Raw genomic sequence first — 23,130 nt, forward strand, 5'->3', positions numbered from 1 at the left:
ATCAACCAATACTGATATATACTGTCGTGGAATTAACACTTTTTTATACCTAATTCTGTTGTGATGCCACGCAGGGTGCATTGAACCAGTGGTTCTCAAATGGGGGTACTTGAAGGTATGCCAAGGGGTACGTGAGATTTTGTTTTAAATATTCTAAAAATAGCAACAATTCAAAAATCCTTTATAAATATATTTATTGAATAATACTTCAACAAAATATGAATGTAAATTCATAAACTGTGAAAAACAACAACAATGCAATATTCAGTGTTGGGAGCTAGATTTTTTTGTGGACATGTTCCATAAATATTGATGTTAAAGATTTATTTTTTTGTGAATAAATGTTTACAATTAAGCTCACGAATCCAGATGGATCTCTATTACAATCCCCAAAGAGGGCACTTTAAGTTGATGATTACTTCTATGTGTAGAAATCTTTATTTATAATTGAACCATTATATATTTTTCAACAAGTTTTTAGTTATTTTTATATAGTTTTTTTCCAAATAGTTCAAGAAAGACCACTACAAATGATCAATATTTTGCATACAATTTAAAAAATCAGAAACTGATGACATAGTGCTGTATTTTACTTCTTTATCTATTTTTTTTCAACAAAAAATGCTTTGCTCTAAATTGGGGGTACTTGAATGAAAAATATGTTCACAGGGGATACATCACTGAAAAAAGGTTGAGAACCACTGCTTTAAACAATGTAACCAGGTTTTTCAAAATAAACTGAAGTTATGCAAAAAAATGCCAACATGGCACTGCCATATTCATTATTGAAGTCACAAAGTGCATTGTTTTTTTTTTAACATGCCTCAAAACAGCAACTTGGAATTTGGGACATGCTCTCCCTAAGAGAGCATGAGGAGGTTGAGGTGGGCGGGGTTGGAGGGAGCGGGAGGTGTACATTGTAGCGCAGCGGTCCCCAACCACCGGGCCGCAGAAGAATTTTGTATTCATTTAAAAAAAAAAAATATATATATATATATATATATATATATATATATATATATATATATACACATTTTTTTTTTTTTTTTTTATTAACATAAAAAACACAATATACACTTACAATTAGTGCACCAACCACAAAAACCTCCCTTTTTTATGACAAAAACCTCTCTTTTTCATGACAAAAAAAAATAAATAAAAATAAATTTAAAAAAAGGCCCGCGCCACCCCCCCCAAACAGCCCCCAACCCCAGGGCCGCGGGACAAATTATTAAGCGTTGACCAAGCGTTTTGTATCCTCGGATACAAAACGGTTGGGGGCCACTGTTGTAGCGTCCCGGAAGAGTTAGTGCTACAAGGGGTTCTGGGTATTTGTTCCGTTGTGTTTATGTTGTGTCACGGTGCGGATGTTCTCCCGAAATGTTTGGTGTGGGTTCACAGTATGGCGCATATTAGTAACAGTGTCAAAGTTGTTTATACAGCCACCCTCAGTGTGACCTGTATGGCTGTTGACCAAGTTTGTGTTGCATTCACTTGTGTGTGTGAGAAGCTGTAGATATTATGTGATTGGGCCGGCACGCTCCCAATATTGTTGTCTGGAAATTAAAGTTAAAGTTAAGTACCAATGATCGCCACACACAGACTAGATGTGGCGAAATTATTCTCTGCATTTGACCCATCACCCTTGATCATCCTCTGGGAGGTGAGGGGAGCAGTGGGCAGCAGCGGTGGCCGCGCCCGGGAATTTTTGGGGGGGATTTAACCCCCAATTCCAACCCTTGATGCTGAGTGCCAAGCAGGGAGGTAATGGGTACCATTTTTATAGTCTTTGGTATGACTTGGCCGGGGTTTGAACTCACAACCTACCGATCTCAGGGCGGACACATAAGTCACTGAGTAGGTGAGAATGTAGGTGAGAAATTCAGGAGAATGGTTGCCCTGAGAGATTTTCGGGAGGGGCACTCAAATTCGGGAGTCTCTCGAGAAAATCGGGTATGATTAGGAGACGCAACTGCTCTGTACTTCTCCCTACGTCCGTGTCATAAATTGTACTTTTTGAAACCGATACCGATAATTTCCGATATTACATTTTAAAGCAGTGGTCTTAGACACGCGGCCCGTGAGACGTTATTTTGCGGTCCGCACCTTGATATGTAAATGTAGTGTTAGTTTGGCCCGCGGGTTTTATATGAATGGCACTGACAGCGTCATATTTGCTATAATTACCAACCCTCACAAATTTTCCGGTAGACTCCGGAATTTTAAGGCAGTCATTCAAGGGTAATCATACCCGCGAACATCTGTCAGTCTTCACCCAAACAACAATGTTCAATGGGTGCCGTGTTGACACTGCCTTTGACGCCCTCTACATCTTGTACTAACAGCGTACCATTCCAGACATTTCTGTGTTTGGCTTTTATGAACACAAGTCATAGCATCCACCTTTTCATCAGACATACAGCATACAGTCTCAGCCACATGTTCTGTAAGGTTTCTGCAAACACGTGTCAGTGACTGCAAGGCATACTTACAGGTCACACTGAGGGTGGTTGTACAAACAACTTTTAACACTGTTACAAATATGCGCCACATTGTGAACCCACACCAAACAAGAATGACAAACACATTTCGGGAGAACATACGCACTGCATGGCTGTTGATCGAGTATATCTTGCAGTCACTCACGTGTGTCAACCAAAGTGTCTTATTATATATAACCAGGCCGGCACGGTGTAAATATGATGTTAAGTCGATAGCGATGACATGTAGTAAAAGTCAGTAAAGGCAGCGCTAACCCGGAACTTGGATCCACTATGGATTGAACTTTCACAGTATCATGTTAGACCCGCTGGACATCCATTGCTTTCGGTCCCCTAGAGGGCGGGGGGGGGGGGTTGCCCACATTTGAGGTCTTCCCCACAGTTCTCATAGTCATCATTGTCACTGGCGTCCCACTGGGTGTGAGTTTTCCTTGCCTTTATGTGGGTTCTTCCAAGGATGTCGTAGTGGTTTGTACAGTCCTTTGAGACATTTGTGATGTAGGGCTATATAAATAAACATTGATTGATTGATTGATTGATTGATTATGCCATTGTTAACTGGGTGTAAATCAGGACTAGTATTTGGACAACACTTGCCCCAGGAAATTGTCGGGAGATGCCTCTAAACTCGGGTGTCACCTGGAAAAATGGGGAGATTTGACTAATCTGTTGGTAGCGTGCGTAAGTCGTTCAAAGAAGGTGAATCCATTAAACGTGCATGTTAGAATTTTTAAGTCATCTTTTCTTGCGGCCCAGCCTCACCCAGTGTCTGCATCCAGTGACCCCCAGGCAAATATAGTTTGAGACCACTGTTTTAAAGCATTTATCAGACACCTCTAGTTTTAAGTTCCTATATGTTCCCTCCTTAAAATATGCCTTTATTCCTGCAGGTGTAAATACTGCGACCGCTCCTTCAGCATCTCCTCCAACCTGCAGAGGCACATTCGCAACATCCACAACAAGGAGAAGCCGTTCAAGTGCCACTTATGTGACCGTTGCTTCGGTCAGCAAACCAACCTGGATCGCCACCTCAAGAAGCATGAGAACGGTAACCTGTCAGGTGAGCAGCGACCGCGGTCTCACTTTCTGTGTGACTCATTCAATGCCTGCAAAATTATTTCAAAAGCTGAACTATTAAACGGTGTTCACGTAAATCTGCCATCTCGCTTAAAGGGGAACATTACCACAATTTCAAAAGGGTTAAAAACAATAAAAATCAGTTCCCAGTGGCTTGTTTTATTTTTCGAAGTTTTTTTAATATTTTACACCTCCCGGAATATCCCTAAAAAAAGCTTTAAAGTTCTTGATTTTCGCTATTTGCGATGCGACTGTCTATTTCCCTGTGACGTCATACAGGGCTGCCAGTACAAACAACATGGCAGTTACCACAGCGGCTTAAGCGATTCAACAGATTACGCATGTATTGAAACGGATGGTCGGAGTATGGAGGCAGATAGCGAAAATGAAATTGAAGAAGAAATTGAAGCTATTGAGCGAATAGCTATTGACGCTATTCGGCCATAGCATGGGTGTACCTAATGAAGTGGCCCATAGCATGTCTGCCTTATTAGCATCGCCGGTAAAATATGCGGACCAAACAATCAGGACTTTCGCATCTTGTGACACTGGAGCAACTTAAATCCGTCAATTGGTAAGTGTTTGTTTCGCATTAAATGTGGGTATCTAGTTTCAAATGTACATACAGCTAGCGTAAATAGCATGTTAGCATCGATTAGCGTAGAATGTTAGCATCGATTAGCTGGCAGTCATGCTACGACCAAATATGTCTGATTAGCACATAAGTCAACAACATCAACAAAACTCACCGTTGTGATTTCGTTGACTTAATCGTTGCAAATGCATCTGCAGGTTATCCATACATCTCTGTGCCATGTCTGTCTTAGCATCGCCGGTAAAATGTGCAGACACTCTGGCACATTCAATGGGGGTCTGGCGGCACATTTCTTGCCAGTGGTGCAACTTGAATCCCTCCCTGTTAGTGTTGTTACACCCTCCACAAAAATAGTCGAAAAAACGGAAAATAACAGAGCTGAGACCCGGTGTTTGTAATGTGAAAATGAAAATGGCGGCTGTATTACCTCGGTGATGTCACGTTCTGACGTCATCGCAAAAAACCGATAAACAGAAAGGCGTTTAATTTGCCAAAATTCACCCATTTGGAGTTCGGAAATCGGTTAAAAAAATACATGGTCTTTTTTCTGCAGCATCAAGGTATATATTGACGCTTGTATAGGTTTGGTGATAATGTTTCCCTTTAACAAGAGCACAAAATAATGTTTTTGAAAGAGTTGCTTTCATCAGCAACACAGCTCGTGGACGTGACAGACGCTGAATCAGCAGAATGACACATTGGACAGCGAGTGATATTGAAGTACTCCCTCAAATAAGACAAACAGCCAAACATTGAGCGGCAAAACGTTGATGCAGACGATTCTTCATTTCTTTTTTTTCTTTTTCCTGTCCAGCACCTCAGGCAAATCATATTGTTGCTGTAGATGCCCCTATCAGCTGTACACATTTACTTTACAGAAGAGAAGTGTTGGGTACTTCTGTTGTTGCTTTATTTGTATTTGACTTTATTAAATGGATTTATATTGTTATTTGGTGCAGCCGGGCCAGAGCAGGAGGGGATAGAATGTAGTAAAAAAGAAGACAGAGGGGTAAATTGCGGGATAAGACAGAAAGACAACAACAAGAGCAAACACAATATCACGGCGGGTGGGGGTATCAGCTTACTGCGGGGTTTGTTCTCCCGGGATGCAGACGGACCCCTCCGGACAAGGTGTGCAGGTAGGACCATGATTAAATCATCAAAAAATAACGCGTAGTACCAAAAACAGAAAACAAGTAAAAGGAATGCGTGCCAATCGCACGGGAAGCTAAGGAAAAAACTTATAGCAGGAATCATGAGCTTGGAAACACGAAGACCAGACGTAACAGGTTGCATATAGCAAACAACGAAGCCAGGCCGACTGACCGGCAAAGGCAGGATTTAATGGTCCCTCTGATTAGTGCTCGGGAAAGAGGTGAGCGTCCCGAACACCAATCAGAGACAGGTGGAAACAATGAGCACCCATAATAACTAAAAACAAACAAGTGTGCACAAAATTAGTAACTAAGGGAGTCCAAAACTATCAGAATATAGCAACACATGATCCGGGCCACGGATCATGACACACAACAATAACAACATCAGCAAATAGGGTATGACACAAATATGATGGTAAAAGTGAGAGCAAAGAAGTAGTTAGTGAAATAAATATTTATAATACAGAAATGTCAATTAATATAATTACACTACAAATGGAGCAATACAAATACCAACAGAAATAGCACTATTGATTATGAATATTAACAATAATTACCTCTTTTATCAACAATACAATTGTTTCAAATGCAACAATACATATTCGTAATGCTAACTTGAAATACAAAATAAAGCAGATAAATGGAGGGGAAGAAAGAGAAGCCAACTATATTAACCTTGTAGATTGTTATAGTAATGATAGGTTAAGCTTTGTCAGTATGCCATATGTTACCCAGTTTCCCCTAGGGCAGTGGTCGGCAACCTAAAATGTTGAAAGAGCCATATTGGACCAAAAATACAAAAACAAATCCGTCTGGAGCCGCAAAAAATTAAAAGCCACATTACATACAGATAGTGTGTCATGAGATATCAATTGAATTATGAGGACTTCAATTAAACTAAATGAGCTCAAATATAGCTACAAATGAGGCATAATGATGCAATATGTACATGCAGCTAGCCTAAACAGCATGTTAGCATCGATTAGATGGCAGTCATGCAGTGACCACATATGTCAAGTCAATAACATCAACAAAACTCACCGTTGTGCATTCATGCACAACGTTAAAAGTTTGGTGGACAAAATGAGACAGAAAAAGAAGTGGCATAAAACACGTCTTAGAAAGTCGGAGAAAGTTAAACATGTAAACAAACTAGAGTGAGTTCAAGGACCGCCAAAATTAGTAGGCCAAAACGCCGCTCGCCAAATACTAGAATCAGTGAAGCCTGTTTAATACAAACAGTGTGCTTTATAGCAATTAGGGAGGTTTGTGTCACGTTTGTCCTCCTACAGAAACCATATTAAAACAAAAAATATGTTTTTTTCCCCTCATCTTTTTCCATTTTTCATATATTTTTGAAAAAGCTCCAGAGAGCCACTAGGGCGGCGCTAAAGAGCCGCATGCGGCTCCAGAGCTAAGGGTTGCCGCCCCCCGCCCTAGGGCAACAAAGTTAATATATGTTTGATGAAACGTGATTATATGCATGAATGTATCTGTATTTGTATGTACAGTATGTGTGTATGTATGTTTGTACGGCACAGTATGTGTATATGTATGTTTATACTGTAAATATATATTTACTGTATGTGTATATGTATGTTTGTACGGCACAGTATGTGTATATGTATGTTTGTACTGTAAATATATATTTACTGTATGTGTATATGTATGTTTGTACAGTAAATGTGTATGCAGACAATTCTAAAATTCTACTAGCCACTATTGACAGCGCTGTAAGTTTGAGACATAATATTTTTGTGTACTTCTAACAATTATATTTTAAAATTGACTAATTTTACAAGCTAAGATAAAAATATCTTAGAGTTGCAGGAAGATTTTGATTTAAATCAATTGAATTTAACTTAATTCAAGTATATTTAATTTAAGTGAAATGATATTGATATTATAACATTGTATTCGATTGTACGTAATTTGACTTAATTAAATTAAATTGTACTTAATTACATTGTATTTATTTTTATTTAATTTTACTTAACTTAGTGTAATGTATCATGTATTTGCCATTAACCACTGGGCTTGGCAAAGCTATAATTTTGGGACATCATATTTCTGTGTACTTGTTGTTTAACAATTATGTTTGAAAATCATTGACAGGTTCTACAAGATGATATAAAAATACATCAAAGTGATATGAAAATTCTAATTGAATTAATTTTATTTGACGTAATTCAATTAGATTTTTAAAATTATATTTAAATTTATTTAATTTTGCTTTATTAACCTAATTTTATAAAAGTTTTTATACAATTGTGTTAAATTTTACTTAATTAATACTAGACGAAGTGGCTGGGGAGAGGGAAGTCTGGGTTTCCCTGCTTAGGCTGTTGCCTCCGCGACCCGACCTCGGATAAGCGAAAGAAGATGGATGGATGGATAATTAAATCAAATTCGATTCAAATATATTTAAATTAAATTATTCCATTTATTTACCAAATTAAAAGTTTTAGGGTGACTTGTCCAGGGTGTACGCCGCCTTCCGCCCGAATGCAGCTGAGATAGGCTCCAGCGACGCCCTGCCACCTCGAACGGGACAAGCGGTAGAAAATGGATGGATGGATGGATGGTATTTGCCAGTATGTTTGATAGCTCTGCTGTATAATTTTTGGACATCATATTATGAATGTTTTAAATTAATGATATTATTTTAACGTAAATATATTACATTTTGTGTGTATTTTATTAATTGTGTTTACTTGTATTTAAGCTAATTGAATAAAATGTCATTAAAATCAATGTTATTTAATTTAATGTAATTTTAGTAGCTTTTATTCCCCTAATTTAACCTATTTCAGTTCAATTGTATTTCAAATGTATTATCTTTTACTTGAATATCATAATTAAAATGCATTTCATATATTTCCTAATTCACCAAATTCTGTCAAGTTTTAAAACATTTTACAAAAAAATATGTATTTTTATGCAGCAATAAACCTTCCTTTGACCTTCCTTAGTTTTCACATTTTGCAATGCCCAAAGTTACCTGACCCTCTCTTCTTTTGATGCAGTTTGTCCAAAGCTGTAACAAAAAATAAGAAGTTGAAAAATAAAATGTTTTGTTCTCGTTTCTTCGTGCAGGCACTGCAATGTCATCGCCACAGTCTGAACCGGACGGAAGCAGCGCGATATTGGACGACAAAGAAGACTCTTATTTTAACGAAATAAGAAATTTCATCAGCAACACAGGCCAGAGCCAAACATCACCTGACCCCTCTGAAGAAGGGTACGTATCGTATGCACAGCAGAGCGTGACACCAGTGAAAATTACTATATGTACAACTAGAAGCACATATCGGCAAAATATATATATATATATATATCGGCCAGTCTGTAAAACGTCCAATTAAGGAATAGAATAGAATAAATCTTTATTGTCCACCGAGGTGGGAAAATGTATTTAGCTCACCAACACAAGAGACAGAGAGCACTAGAATATAAACATTGTAACATTTAAAATCTCTTTAATTTAGGTAGCCAGGGACTGCAGATGGAAATGAACTATCTACCTCTAATCTGGTGCAGAACATACAGTCGTGGTCAAAAGTTCACATGTTCTCTATTGGGTTTAAGTCAGGACTTTGGGAAGGCCATTCTAAAAAGTTAATTCTATCCTGATTTAGCCATTCCTTTGACATCACATGGACAAAGATAAGACCTTCTGGAGGAAGGTTCTGTGGTCAGATGAAAAAAAAATTGAGCTGTTTGGCCACAATACCCAGCAATATGTTTGGAAGGGAAAAGGTGAGGCTTTTAATCCCAGGAACACTATGCCTACTGTCAAGTATAGTGGTGGTAGTATTATGCTGTGGGCCTGTTTTGCTGCCAATGGAACTGGTGCTTTACAGAGAGTAAATGGGACAATGAACAATGAGGATTACCTCCAAATTCTTCAGGATAAAATAAAATCATCAGCCCGGAGGTTGGGTCCTGGGCGCAGTTGGGTGTTCCAACAGGACAATGACCCCAAACACACGTCAAAAGTGGTAAAGGAATGGCTGAATCGGACTACAAATAAGGTTTTAGAATGGACTTCCCAAAGTCCTGACTTAAACATGTGGACAATGCTGAAGAAACAAGTCCATGTCAGAAAACCAACACATTTAGCTGAATTTTGTCAAGAGCAGTGGTCAAAAATTCAACCAGAAACTTGTGGAAGGCTACCAAAAGTGCCTATTCCAGCAGTTTTGGCAGCGGCGGGGGCGATGACTAAGAAGAACGCGGAGTTGGAATATAATTACAACACTTTATGTACATATTCATATACATATTTATATAATATGTACATGTTTATATAATATGTAACTAAAAGCTCCATTCACAGACAGAGTCCCATTGCTTTTTTGAGCGGTCCAGCGAGTCAAAAGGCCAAAAAATAAAAATAAAACATTTTTCTTTATTTCTTTATTTTTTTATTTGTGGCGGCTGTAATTCTTTCCTGGCGGGCCGCCACAAATAAATGAATGTGTGGGAAACCCTGAATATATATATATATATATATATATATATATATATATATATATATATATATATATTATATATGTATGTGTGTGGGGGGGGGGGGATCACAAGACCACTTCATCTCTAAAGAACTGTTTCATGAGGGATTCCCTCAATCGTCAGGAGATTTTAATGGGAGCATTCACATACCATGGTTTATACTGTATAGGGCACAGAGTGGGTAGGTACAGGCAGGCGTAGGGGCGTGGTGATTGGCTCATGTGTTATCTAGGAGGTGTTTCCGTCTGTGACGGCATGCTGATATAATTTCACTGCGCTTGTTGAGGGATGACAGGTCTGGGTGATAAACAGTTTCTCTTTTAAGCATAGGTTGCATCTTTTATTACCACTGTTGTAAGGTGTGCTGGATGCAAGAATTTGCCATGTTATTGAATATCCAACATTATTGTCTTTGAGGTTCCAAATGTGCTTGCTGAGTTCTGTAGAATTCCGAAGGCTCTGGTTTCTAAAATAAGCTTTGTGATTATTCCATCTGGCTTTAAACTCTCTTTCGGTTAATCCTACGTATGTGTCGGATGTGTTAATGTCCTTGCGTGTTACCTTTGCTTGGTAAACGACTGATGTTTGTAACATCAGTTACCAATATATATGCCCACAGCATATATTGCGCTCTACCACAGTATCGAGCACTATTCTCTGGATAATGTAATTAAGACATATATATATATATATATATATATATATATATATATATATATATATATAAAAAAAAATTCCATCCATTTTCTACCGCTTATTCCTTTTTGGGGTCGCGGGGAGCGCTGGCGCCTATCTCAGCTACAATCGGGCGGAAGGCGGGGTACACCCTGGACAAGTCGCCACCTCATCGCAGGGCCAACACAAATAGACAGACAACATTCACACTCACATTCACACACTAGGGCCAATTTAGTGTTGCCAATCAACCTATCCCCAGGTGCATGTCTTTGGAAGTGGGAGGAAGCCGGAGTACCCGGAGGGAACCCACGCATTCACGGGGAGGACATGCAAACTCCACACAGAAAGATCCCGAGCCTGGATTTGAACCCAGGACTGCAGGACCTTCGTATTGTGAGGCAGACGCACTAACCCCTCTGCCACCGTGAAGCCCTATGTGTATATATATATATATATATATATATGTATACATATATATATATATATATATATATATACATATACATATACACATATATACATATGTGCTTACCATTGATCCAGCACCCCACGCAACCCCAAATGGGACAAGCGGTAGTTATAATATTATAAGAACATCTCAGAGAAAAAAGGGTCTGCTTCTTATTGCCTGAAAAGTTTTTTTCTATTAAATCCATAAATGAAGACAAAAAAAACAATATTAGGTCATAAGAAAATCTCCTGTTCCGTACATGAACACACAGAACCTCATTAAAATCAGGTGATGTCTCTGTGCATGCGAGTTTGGCGACGCATTATGCAAATACATTCTTGGCGCTGCGATCCGCTCAGATAGCCGTCGCGCAATCTGCTCGGCTCCCAGAGTTTGTTTTCACGCGCCTCACGTCGGTGCGATCACAGGCCCGATTGTACGGCAAGATAGAGATCTCCCAGACTGCTGCGTGATTGGCCTGCGAGAGCCGGAGCCGGCGCTGGAGAGCCTCGGGAGGACAAAAAGAGAAGCCCGGAGGGGAGGGGTGGGGTTGAGTAGCGCGGCACATCTGGAACCAACATGACTGCCTACAGGAAGAGGGTATAGGGAGTGGGGTCACAAGGTCGGCCTGTGTTTCCTTTCAAAATGCTGCGCTTCTGACTGCTCCTGATAGATACTTTATCCTCAGCAAATTACCACGTTTGAAAGCGTAATTAGCGAATCTGTTTTCTTAATCGCAGCGCTCTCGTCTTCGCCCCGTGAGCTCAACGGAGCATAAATACTAGGGCTGTGAATCTTTGGGTTTCCCATGATTTGATTCAATATCGATTCTTGGGGTCACGATTCGATAATATATCGATTTTTTCGATTCGATTCTCCATTCAAAAACGATCTTTTTTTCCCGATTTAAAAGGATTCTGTATTCATTCTATACATAGGATTTCAGCAGAATCTACCCCAGTCTGCTGACATGCTAGCAGAGTAGTAGATTTTTGTAAAAAGCTTTTATAATTGTAAAGGACAATGTTTTATCAACGGATTGCAATAATGTACATTTGTTTTAACTATTAAACGAACCAAAAATATTACTTATTTTATCTTTGTGAAAACATTGGACAAAGTATGTTGTCAAGCTTATGAGATGCGATGCAAGTGTAAGCCACTGTGACACTTTTTTTTAATTTGTATAAATGTCTAATGATAATGTCAATGAGGGATTTTTAATCACTGCTATGCTGAAATTATAACTAATATTGATACTGTTGTTGATAATATTAATTTTTGTTTCAATACTTTTGGTTTGTTCTGTGTCGTGTTTGTGTCTCCTCTCAATTGCTCTGTTTATTGCAGTTCTGAGTGTTGTCCTGGGTATGACGTTAAAGTGTCCTGGGTATGACGTTAAACTACATCCAGGAATGAGATGGGATGTTGTGTGTGGGGTTAGTGAGTCCCAACTAACGTCTATAAAATGCACACAAAGAACCGTTTGCACCTTCTCTTGTGACTGGCGGGCGGTCAGCGCCATAAAGCTGAGCGGGTCCCTGGGTAAATGGGGCGCGGACAACAAACAGGACAGACTAAGTTCAACAGCCCAGTAAGGCAATTAGTCTAGGAAAAGGATCTCTGATAAAAAAAATACCCCTTCCAACCCGCACCAAGCCAGCGTGGAAGGTGTAGGCTAATAACCAGCATGAAAAGTACGCCAAATGGCAGAAACATGCTGAGGCTTTCGTCCAGCAGTGGACTGACAACGGCTGATGATGATGAGTGTTGCTGGGTCAGGTTTGGTTTTGGAATTGGATTGCATTGTTATGGTATTGCTGTGTATTGTTTTGTTGGATGGATTAAAAAATAATGATAATAATAATAATAATAATAATAATAATTGAATTTAAAAAACGAAGATTTTTTCAAAATTAGAATCGATTCTGAATCGCACAACATAAACAATTCGATTCATATCCGAATTTATTTTTTCCCACACCCCTAATAAATACCATCCCGAAATGCCGATCTGTCCGGCACACGCTCAAAATGGATCACGTGTGTCACTTTCCTATCTGTCGTCTACGGTTCTATGAGATCTTTCAGGACCTGACGAAAGACATCCCTGAGTGCGATTAGTGAATCGCTCTCAAACGCGGTTCCAGATGATTTAGCAAATGGTGGTTTCCTGTGGGGCTGAGACAGAAGGCAAAATTAAGACTGGGGCAGTTTTGATAGCTGGCCCTCTTTCCCTCATCGGGGATAAGCAGAGCAGGGCCAGGTTGGCAACGCTCTCATAATTCAGCTTCCAAATGGGGTCTGTCAGCTAAATATTTTGCCTATTAGATGAATAGGAGATAGTTGTGAAAATAAACAAGAGGAGAGGCAGAGCACTCCAGTTAAAGTCCTACTGAAATGAGATTTTCTTATTTAAACGGGGATAGCAGCTCCATTCTATGTGTCATACTTGATCATTTCACGATATTACCATATTTTTGCTGAAAGGATTTAGTAGAGAACATCGACGATAAAGTTCACAACTTTTGGTCGCTAATAAAAAAGCCTCGCTTTTACCGGAAGTAGGAGATGATGAGCGCGTGACGTCACTGGTTGTAGAGCTCCTCACATCCTCACATTGTTTGTAATGTAATACATTTATTTTTTTCTGGCAAAACACAAAGTTGACTACATTGAGAAACAAATAGATGCGGGCCACATAAAAATGACATGGCGGGCCAGATGTGGCCCCCTGGCCTTGAGTTTGATACATCTTTGCTAATCTTCAACATCTTGGCAGAAAATAGTTGTTTTCCAAGTAGCATTATCACTGGAAGACGAGGAAAATTAATGGTTAAACATCCTTCACACACTGAGCAGGAAGGCACAAAAAGCTAATGTTTGGATGTAAAGTAAAGCTGATCGATGCAGATGTCGATACTGCCCATACCTCGTAGGCCTGTGAATCTTTGGGCACCAGTATGTATATAAACAATACTAAAGTAATTTGATTGTAGTTCCTATTACCGTATTTCCTTGAATTGCCGCAGGGCATGTAGTGTGCGCCTGCCTTGAATTACTGCCGGGTCAAACCCGCTTCCCAAAATAATTAGCGCATGCTTAGTATTACCGCCTGGTCAAACTCGTGACGTCACGAGTGACACCTTCCCCTGTCATCATTTTCAAAATGGAGGAGGTTGATTTCAATACCGGTAATTTGAAATCGCATAAAGCAAAGAAGATTAAAAACTATTCAGTAGGATTTAAGGTCCAAGCTTACATCACACTCAAATTTTTACTGCATAGCTTTGGTAAGTGCCGGAGTGAGAAGAGGTTTTGAAATAATTAGCGCATGCTTACTTTTACCGCATGCCTTTAGTAAGTGCAGGAGTGAGAAGAGGTTTTTGAATTAATTAGCGCCCCGGCTGCAATTCAAGGTAATACGGTATTAGTATTGCAAAATGTTGGTCCTTTTTGTTATTGTTTACAAACTCAGAGTAAGTCTCTGTATACAGGAAGTATTTGAGTGCAAAACCAAAAGATTTAAATGGAAGCCAATAGTAGTTTTTCTTTATCTTTGGGTATTGTGCACTATCTACTTTATTTTGTTAAAAAAATATGTAAATATCACAAATCTGATTCAAATTCTAAATATAAAAATGAAGTCTTTTGTTCACTTTATTTACTTGCTACAAAACATTTTCAGTGGGATTTCATGGAAGGTGAAACATCCCGGTTAAGTACATATTATTCTTGCTCTGCAGGGTCAATGGCGTCGCTTTAGATGAAGAAAAGCCTCTGATGGCCAGCCGTGGGTCACATGACCTGGTAGACGACGACGCAGAGGAGCTCGGCGCTGACGATGAAGGGGAGGAGCCTGGCAACGCCCTGAACAAACCTCAGGAAGAGATGCCCTCCAATGACCTCAGCGGCGACATCATCCAAGACGAAATAGACTTCAGTACGACAAACGACGTGAGCTGCAAAATCTCGCCAAGCAGGTAAATAAATCATAGCATCGGACCCAAACACAACTGTATCCACTTACCACATATTTGTTAACCCTCCTGGATTTTCCGGGAGACTTACGAAATTTAGCGCCTCTCCCGAAAACCTCCCGGGACAAATTTTCTCCCGAAAATCTCCCGAAATTCAGGCGGAGCTGGAGGCCACGCCCCCTCAGCTCCATGCGGACCTTAGTGACGTGTCGACAGCCTGTTTTCACGTCCGCTGTCCCACAATATAAACAGAGTGCCTGCCCAATGACGTTATAACTGTAGAATGACCGAGGGCGAGTTCTTGGTTTCTTATGTGCGTTTCTTGTTAGGTAGTCTCATTAATGTCCTCCCAACGCAGCAACAACACACAACAACAGCAGTCACATTTTAGTCTACCATAAAGCAGTTTGTCTGCCATAAACAGCAATGTTGTGACACTCTTAAACAGGACAATACTGCCATTTCCTGTGCATACATATGTGACAATAACATCTACGGCTTTTAGAGCAGTGGTTCTCAACCTTTTTTCAGAGATGTATCCCCTGTGAACATTTTTTTAATTCAAGTACCCCCTAATCAGAGCAAAGCATTTTTGGTTGGAAAAAAAAGATACAGATGTAAAATACAGGACTATGTCATCTGTTTCTGATTTATTAAATTGTATAACAGTGCAAAATATTGCTCATTTGTAGTGGTCTTTCTTGAACTATTTGGAAAAAAAGACGTACAAATAACTAAAAACTTGTTGAAAAATAAACAAGTGCTTAAATTATAAATAAAGATTTCTACACATACTGTGATGAGGTGGCGACTTGTCCAGGGTGTACCCTGCCTTCCGCCCGATTGTAGCTGAGATAAGCACCAGCGCCCCCCATGACCCCCAATTGAATAAGCGGTAGAAATGGATGGATGGATAGCTGTAAATATACTCCCCTCTTAACCACGCCCCTCGTCCAACCCCTGACCACGTCCCCCATCACCCACCTACCGAAATCAGAGGTGTTCAAGGTTGGGAAGTATGACTTACCATGAATTGATTAACGTGGACCCCGACTTAAAGAAGTTGAAAAACTTATTCGGGTGTTACCATTTACTGGTCAATTTTACGGAATATGTACTGTACTGTGCAAACTACTAATAAAAGTTTCAATCAATCAATCAAACTAATGATTGATGTTTTCCAGCTATACACATGAAGACGAGCAGAGTGGCTTCTCGGCTTTGGATCAGATCCGACACTTTTCCGACATGCGCAAGCTGGATGAGAGCGAGATGAGTGACGGCGACGGTGACGATGACGCCCGATCGTTCGGCCGCCCCTCGCTTAGTGAGGCGGTCAAGCAGCCGCTCTTTCGGAAGTCCAAGTCACAGGTAAGAGTGTTGCCATGCGAGAGAGTGTGTTGTGTAAATGTGCTGCGAGAGACGATGAGTTGATGGATGGGCTAGTAGGCCTCCAATATTAACTTTTTAGGTCAAGGCATATTTTAGGGCAATAAGGCAAGTTAGAAGGGCACTAAGGCAAAAAATATTTTCTTACAAGGCAGGACACATACATATATATATATATATATATATATATATATATATATATATATATATATATATATATATATATATATATATATATATATATATATATACATACATACTGTGGGGCGAAAAAGTATTTAGTCATCCACCGATTGTGCAAGTTCTCCCACTTAAAATGATGACAGAGGTCTGTAATTTTCATCATAGGTACACTTCAACTGTGAGAGACAGAATGTGAAACAAAATCCAGGAATTCACATTGTAGGAATTTTAAAAATGTATTTGTAAATTATGGTGGAAAATAAGTATTTGGTCAACCATTCAAAGCTCTCACTGATGGAAGGAAGTTTTGGCTCAAAATCTCACAATACATGGCCCCATTCATTCTTTCCTTAACACGGATCAATCGTCCTGTCCCCTTAGCAGAAAAACAGCCCCAGAGCATGATGTTTCCACCCCCATGCTTTACAGTAGATATGGTGTTCTTGGGATGCAACTCAGTATTCTTCTTTCTCAAAACACGACGAGTTGAGTTTGCACCAAAAAGTTGTATTTTGGTTTCATCTGACCACATGACATTCTCCCAATCCTCTGCTGTATCATCCATGTATCCATTTTGGTATAAACTCAACTCGTCGTGTTTGGAGGAAGAAGAATACTGAGTTGCATTCCAAGAACACCACACCTACTGTGAAGCATGGGGGTGTAAACATCATTAGACGGTATTACTAACCGTCTGGAATTTTATCGCGAATTATCATTACCGTTACATCCCTCGCTCATTAACAAGTAAAGTGTCAAGGTCGGTCACGACAACTGTCAATGTTGGTAAAAAAAATGTTAAGGCATTACGGCAAATCACAAGGGTGGCCCTAGCTTTTGCCTGTAGTTAGCTACCCCGGTCCATACTTTGGACACCCTTAGTGTATGGCAGAGGTGCCCATTACGTCGATCGTGAGCTACCGGTTGATTGTAGAAGGTGTGTCAGTCGATCGCCGGCCTGGCATTAAAAAAATATACCTAAAAATTTGTGATCATCAATCTTCACTAAGACGTCACTTTCGTCATTTGATTGACATTCACGGCACCCGAAGATCTTTTGAGATAACGCTGGTTGATCGAGGGCAAGGCGAGAAACACTTTTTATTTCAACAGACTCTCGCATCGTACCTGCCATCACAACGCTAAAGACCGACTGCACAGTTCCTGTCTTCACAATAAAAGCGCTGCTTCATCCTGCCTGCGCTAGCAAAATAAGGGTATTTCTTGTAAAGTTTATAAAAACGAGTATGGAAGCTAGACAAAAAAAATGCCAAAAACCAACCACGCTCATATAGTATTGGACAGAAAATGTGGACGTTATCAGCACTACTGTCTGATTCCAATTAATTGCTTGATTGATACTTTTATTAGTAGATTGCACAGTACAGTACATATTGCGTACAATTGACCACTAAATGGTAACACCTGAATACGTTTTTAACTTGTTTAAGTCGGGGTCCACGATAATCAATTCATGGTAGATCAATGCAAGTCATAAGAATCAGGTAATACACCAACTTATAACCTTGTCTTCATGACAGAAAGGAATCTGTACATGTTAAACATGCTTGTATTATTATAAAACACCTTTAACTTTTCAACAAAAACATCTATATATGAATGAGGTAGATCCCCTCGACTTGGTCAAGTGAAAAGTAGCTCGCCTGCAGAAAAAGTTTGGGCACCCATGGTCACCAAAATTTTTGAAACCAAGAGTTACTTCTTGGGTACTGATTAATGAGAAGGGCTACCAGTTTGATACACACTTAAATAAATTGCCAGAAATAGCCAATTTGTTCATTTTACCTTTAATAAATAAATCTATATATATATATATATAAATGGGTATTTCTGTCTGTCATTCCGTCGTACATATTTTTTCCTTTTAGGTAAGGTTTTTTGGAGAGAATAAATGATGAAAAAAACACTTAATTGAATGGTTTAAGAGACGAGAAAACAGGGAAAAAATTAAAATAAAATTTTGAAACAGTTTATCTTCAATTTCCACTCTTTAAAATTCAAAATTCAACCGAAAAAAAGAAGAGAAAAACTAGCTAATTCGAATCTTTTTGAAAACATTAAAAAAATAATTTATGGAACATCATTAGTAATTTTTCCTGATTAAGATTAATTTTAGAATTTTGATGACATGTTTTAAATAGGTTAAAATCCAATCTGCACTTTGTTAGAATATATAACAAATTGGACCAAGCTATATTTCTAACAAAGACAAATCATTATTTCTTCTAGATTTTCCAGAACAAAAATTTTAAAAGAAATTCAAAAGACTTTGCAATAACATTTAAATTTGATTGTAAAGATTTTCTAGATTTGACAGAATTTTTTGTATTTAATTTTAATCATAATAAGTTTGAAGAAATATTTCACAAGAAGACACTGAAGAAGGCAGCCAACATACTCAAGGACCCATCCGACCCCCGGCAACAGCCACTTCGCTCGGCTGCCTTCCGGCAGACGTCTCAGAACCATGCGAACCCGCACGAATAGACTGAAGAACAGTTTCTACCCCCGGGCCATAACTGCACTAAACGCAGCTGGAATGTAACTAAAAAAATAAAAATAAAAAACTCCCTCATGTGCAACATGAGGAAGCCACCGGTCAATCACGATCCGGGACTGTGCAATCAGCGTTTACACGCCAACTGGAAAATATTTAACATATTTATTTACATATTTTATCCACAATAAAAAGCCTGCACAGCATAGGAGGTAGGAATACTGACTCCCTCCCCCTCAGCACACTGGGAATCAGCACTACTCCTCTCTAGTCGGTTTCACTAGTCACTTTATACTTTTTATTGTCTTGTTTTTTTTTTGTTTTCTTTACATTGCCTCTTAGAGTGGTCTTAGGCCACGTTGTATATTGTGTATATGGTGTTGTTTCTGTATATTGTGAGGTTTGTTTTTTTTAAATGCAAAGCACCTCAGGGAAGCAACCTAAATTCCGTTGGACCTGTACCGGTACATGCACAATGACAATAAAGATCATTCATTCATTCACAAATATTATTCGTCGAAAAAACTGAAGCTAAAGTTAATAATTAAATCAAAATGTATTTATTGATCTTTACAATAAAAAAATAAAAAAATGACTTGAACATTGATTTAAATTGTCAGGAAAGAAGAGGAAGGAATTTAAAAGGTAAAAAGGTATATGTGTCTTAAAATCCTAAAATAATTTTTAAGGTTGTATGTTTTCTCTAAAATTGTCTTTCTGAAAGTTATAAGAAGCAAAGCAAAAAAATAAATGAATTTATTTAAACAAGTGAATCAATCAATCAATCAATGTCTCAAAGGGCTGCACAAACCACCACGACATCCTCGGTAGGCCCACATAAGGGCAAGGAAAACTCACACCCAGTGGGACATCGGTGACAATAATGACCCAGTGGGACGTCGGTGACAATAATGACTATGAGAACCTTAGAAAGTGAAAGTGAAAGTGAAGACCAAGTCTTTGAAATATTTTCTTGGATTTTCAAATTCTATTTGAGTTTTGTCTCTCTTAGAATCGAAAATGTTGAGCAAAGCGAGACCAGCTTGCTAGTAAATAAATACAATTTTAAAAATAGAGGCAGCTCACTGGTAAGTGTTGCTATTTGAGCTATTTTTAGAACAGGCCAGTGGGCTATTCATTTGGTCCTTACGGGCTACCTGGTGCCCGCGGGCACCGCGTTGGTGACCCATGGTGTATGGCAACCGACTGACATCCCGTTCTCTTCCCAGGCGTACGCCATGATGCTGTCTCTGGCCGAAAAGGACTCTCTCCATCCCGCCTCGCACACGCCTGCCACCATATGGCACAGTCTGGCCCGGGCTGCCGCTGAATCCAATGCCCTCCAGTCCCTCAGCCACGTATGATGACGCCCCCTCACCTTTCAAGTCCCCCCCCCCCATACCCTGACTCACGGGACAGGGAGGCCACTTCAGGCCCACCTAAATGTCTTCGGTGTGACTGCTAAGCAGAACCACGGCCCAACCCGACTGCCGAGTGGAGCGCCTCGTACAGACAACGCAGGGCCCGGAAAAAAACGTCCCTCAGAGACCTTTAAAAAAAAATCGATTTCCGACCAAGACAGCGGCAGCGGTGTGGTGGAAATAATAATTCTAAAGTAATAATAGTGGTATTTATTCTCTCTGTTTGCACAGCGAAGGCAGCTGGTGGACACGGAAGATGTGCTGATGGCATTCACTGCAGCAGGGCCAACATTTTGGACTTGTCTGAAAGGCAAAGGTGTTGAACTGTACTCAAAACTGTATTTTAAAGAGTCAGTTCAACCCCCCCGAGGGTGTTTTGCTCAAAAAGGCAAAACAAAAAAAACAAAAAAAGAAATGCACTTGACGTAATGAAGGGCGGTAGCAAGACACGACTTGGTATCGTAAAAACGTCAAAAACAACAAGTACTGATCATAAAGTTCAATCAGGCCAGTTCCCCCGTCTGTATTTCTGCAGTTCTGCTGCGCAATCATTGCACTCTACACACTTGTCCACCCTGCCGCGTCTGCGCTGTCTGTGAAAGGTTATAAATAGATTTCATTTTAGTGGATGAGAAGAATAAGTAGCCAGTGCTGAAGTTAAGTGTTGTTCTGTAAAGGGCATCTCCCCCCGCCCCCCAGACTCTCGTGTCCGTCCTAGTCAGCCAACAATGCCACTAAATCGCTTGAATGCTCGTCGTTAGCTCCTCCATGCTCGTGTCTCTTTTCATTTTAGACAATCATGATTTTTAATTTTTTTTTTGTATTTTCTTTTGTCGGTGTCGTCGTCGTCGTTGTTTGCTGTTGTATGTTGACGATTGTATTTATTTCTCGGCAAACGATGTAGTTTGTTTTTCTGAATAGCACTGCTCCAAGCCCGAGTGATGGGAGATTCCTCAGCGGGCCCAATCGTTGTCTTCATTTTTTTTTTTTTTTTTCCCTCTAGATTTGAGTGCCAGATAGTATTGAACTTTCAACTCACTCCTTATTCTTTTAAATGGAACCGGTTTCATGAATAGATGTTAGCTTTTTTTTTTTTTCTATGACAATTGTAAAAAAATACAAAATAAAAAAAATGTTACGCGACAAAAAAACAACAACCCCCGGCATCAGTTTGTTTCATAAGCGCATGATTTGTGTTGACTTTTTCTACGGTTGTCTGCAAGCCCGTGTGACGTTCAGTTCTTGTTAAATAAACCCTTGTGCCAAACGTATCATTTTCAAAAAAACCTGTGCATTTATTCTCCCGTTTTGAGGGACCAGATTTTGTTTTTTTTGTCGTCCTTGTTTATAACCAATTTTAAAGAGTAATCGGCAAGTTGAGGTACTTTTGTTTCAATGCTTTTTACAATGTAACTGTTATGCATTTCAATTCAAATACTGTGGGAGGAACAACTAAATAAAGGACTACAATGTGGATCGACGCGTCTCACTTCCTTTCATTTTTGCTCCAAAACCGGTCAAGCATTGTTTATTTATACCAAGGGGTCCTCAGACTTTTGGACTCATTGCCCACTTCGGGTTGAAATAATGTAGCCAGAATATCCATTTGTCTATTTATTTATAATTCTGTAATTCTAAATTTTGTTTTGTTCCTTTTATTTTTGTTGTCGTCTTGTCCTTACAAATTCTCTCCCGTTTTTTTTATTTATTTTATTTTCTACCCGCTCCTGCTCCAGTCCGGCTGTGCCAAACACTCAAATATATCCAAACATTTAATAAAGTCAAATACAAATAAAGCAAAAAGAAAAGTATCTCACACTTCTCTTTTGTAGAATAATCTCTACAGCAGGTATGGGCATCTATATTAACAATAAGATTTGCCTGAGCAGCTTGTTTGTCGTTGCCGTTTCTGTTTTGTCCACACAAGAAACAAACAAAAGTTTGGATTAGACGTACTGCTCAGAGAAGAATTTGATTGGCTAAAATGACGAAAATTAGCCAAAATATGCATTGATTTGCATGAATCGGCACCGTCAAGACATTGCCAATTCATAGAAGGACTATTTTAAAGACTAAATTTGAGTTTTACATGCATAAACCACATGCTACTGAGGCACTATAGCAGGGGTCGGCAACCCGCGGCTCTTTGGCCACTCTGATGTGTCTCAGCTGCATAATCGCCGACCCCCCCGATTATTTCCAGAATCCCATGCATCCCTGACTCTTCCTGGCTATATTATACACGCCCCCGACGCACGGTGGGTGGGGTTTGGTGCTAGCGGGGGTGTATAATATAGCCAGGAAATAGTCATAGATGCATGGGATTCTGGGTATCTGTTCTGTTTATGTTGTGTTACTGTGAGGATGTTCTCCCGAAATGTGTTTTTCATTCTTGTTTGGTGTGGGTTCACAGTGTGGCGCATATTAGTAAGAGTGTTAAAGTAGTTTATATGACAACTCTGTGTAACCTGTATAGCTGTTGACCAAGTATGTTTTGCAGTCACTTTCGTTTATCACCAGAGGCTGCATACTGCATGTGACCAGCTGGCACGCAGATAGGAGTGTGTAAAAGCGGACGCGGCGACGAGTTTTAGAGGGTTTTCCATCAGGGCACGCCCTCAATATTATCAACTAGGTGAAAATCGGAGAATGTTGGATTGCGGGG

At 39.5% G+C, this 23,130-nt stretch overlaps 1 protein-coding gene across 9 annotated transcripts in view; it reads left to right on the forward strand.

The window, feature by feature from the left end:
* The window catches only part of mecom (MDS1 and EVI1 complex locus), a 494,327-nt gene extending 472,386 nt beyond the window's left edge, over positions 1-21,941 (forward strand). For all 9 annotated transcript variants that reach the window (XM_061919015.1, XM_061919013.1, XM_061919014.1 and 6 more), the window contains 5 exons: positions 3,392-3,561; positions 8,427-8,571; positions 14,721-14,957; positions 16,139-16,325; positions 20,274-21,941. In XM_061919015.1, the coding sequence (XP_061774999.1) occupies positions 3,392-3,561; positions 8,427-8,571; positions 14,721-14,957; positions 16,139-16,325; positions 20,274-20,408 (874 nt within the window). In that variant the 3' untranslated portion in view covers positions 20,409-21,941. The remainder of the gene's footprint in view (positions 1-3,391; positions 3,562-8,426; positions 8,572-14,720; positions 14,958-16,138; positions 16,326-20,273) is intronic.
* The last annotated feature ends 1,189 nt before the right edge of the window (positions 21,942-23,130 follow it).

The sequence above is a fragment of the Nerophis ophidion genome, linkage group LG13 (assembly GCF_033978795.1).
Source record: "Nerophis ophidion isolate RoL-2023_Sa linkage group LG13, RoL_Noph_v1.0, whole genome shotgun sequence".
In the NCBI taxonomy this organism is placed as follows: domain Eukaryota; kingdom Metazoa; phylum Chordata; class Actinopteri; order Syngnathiformes; family Syngnathidae; genus Nerophis; species Nerophis ophidion.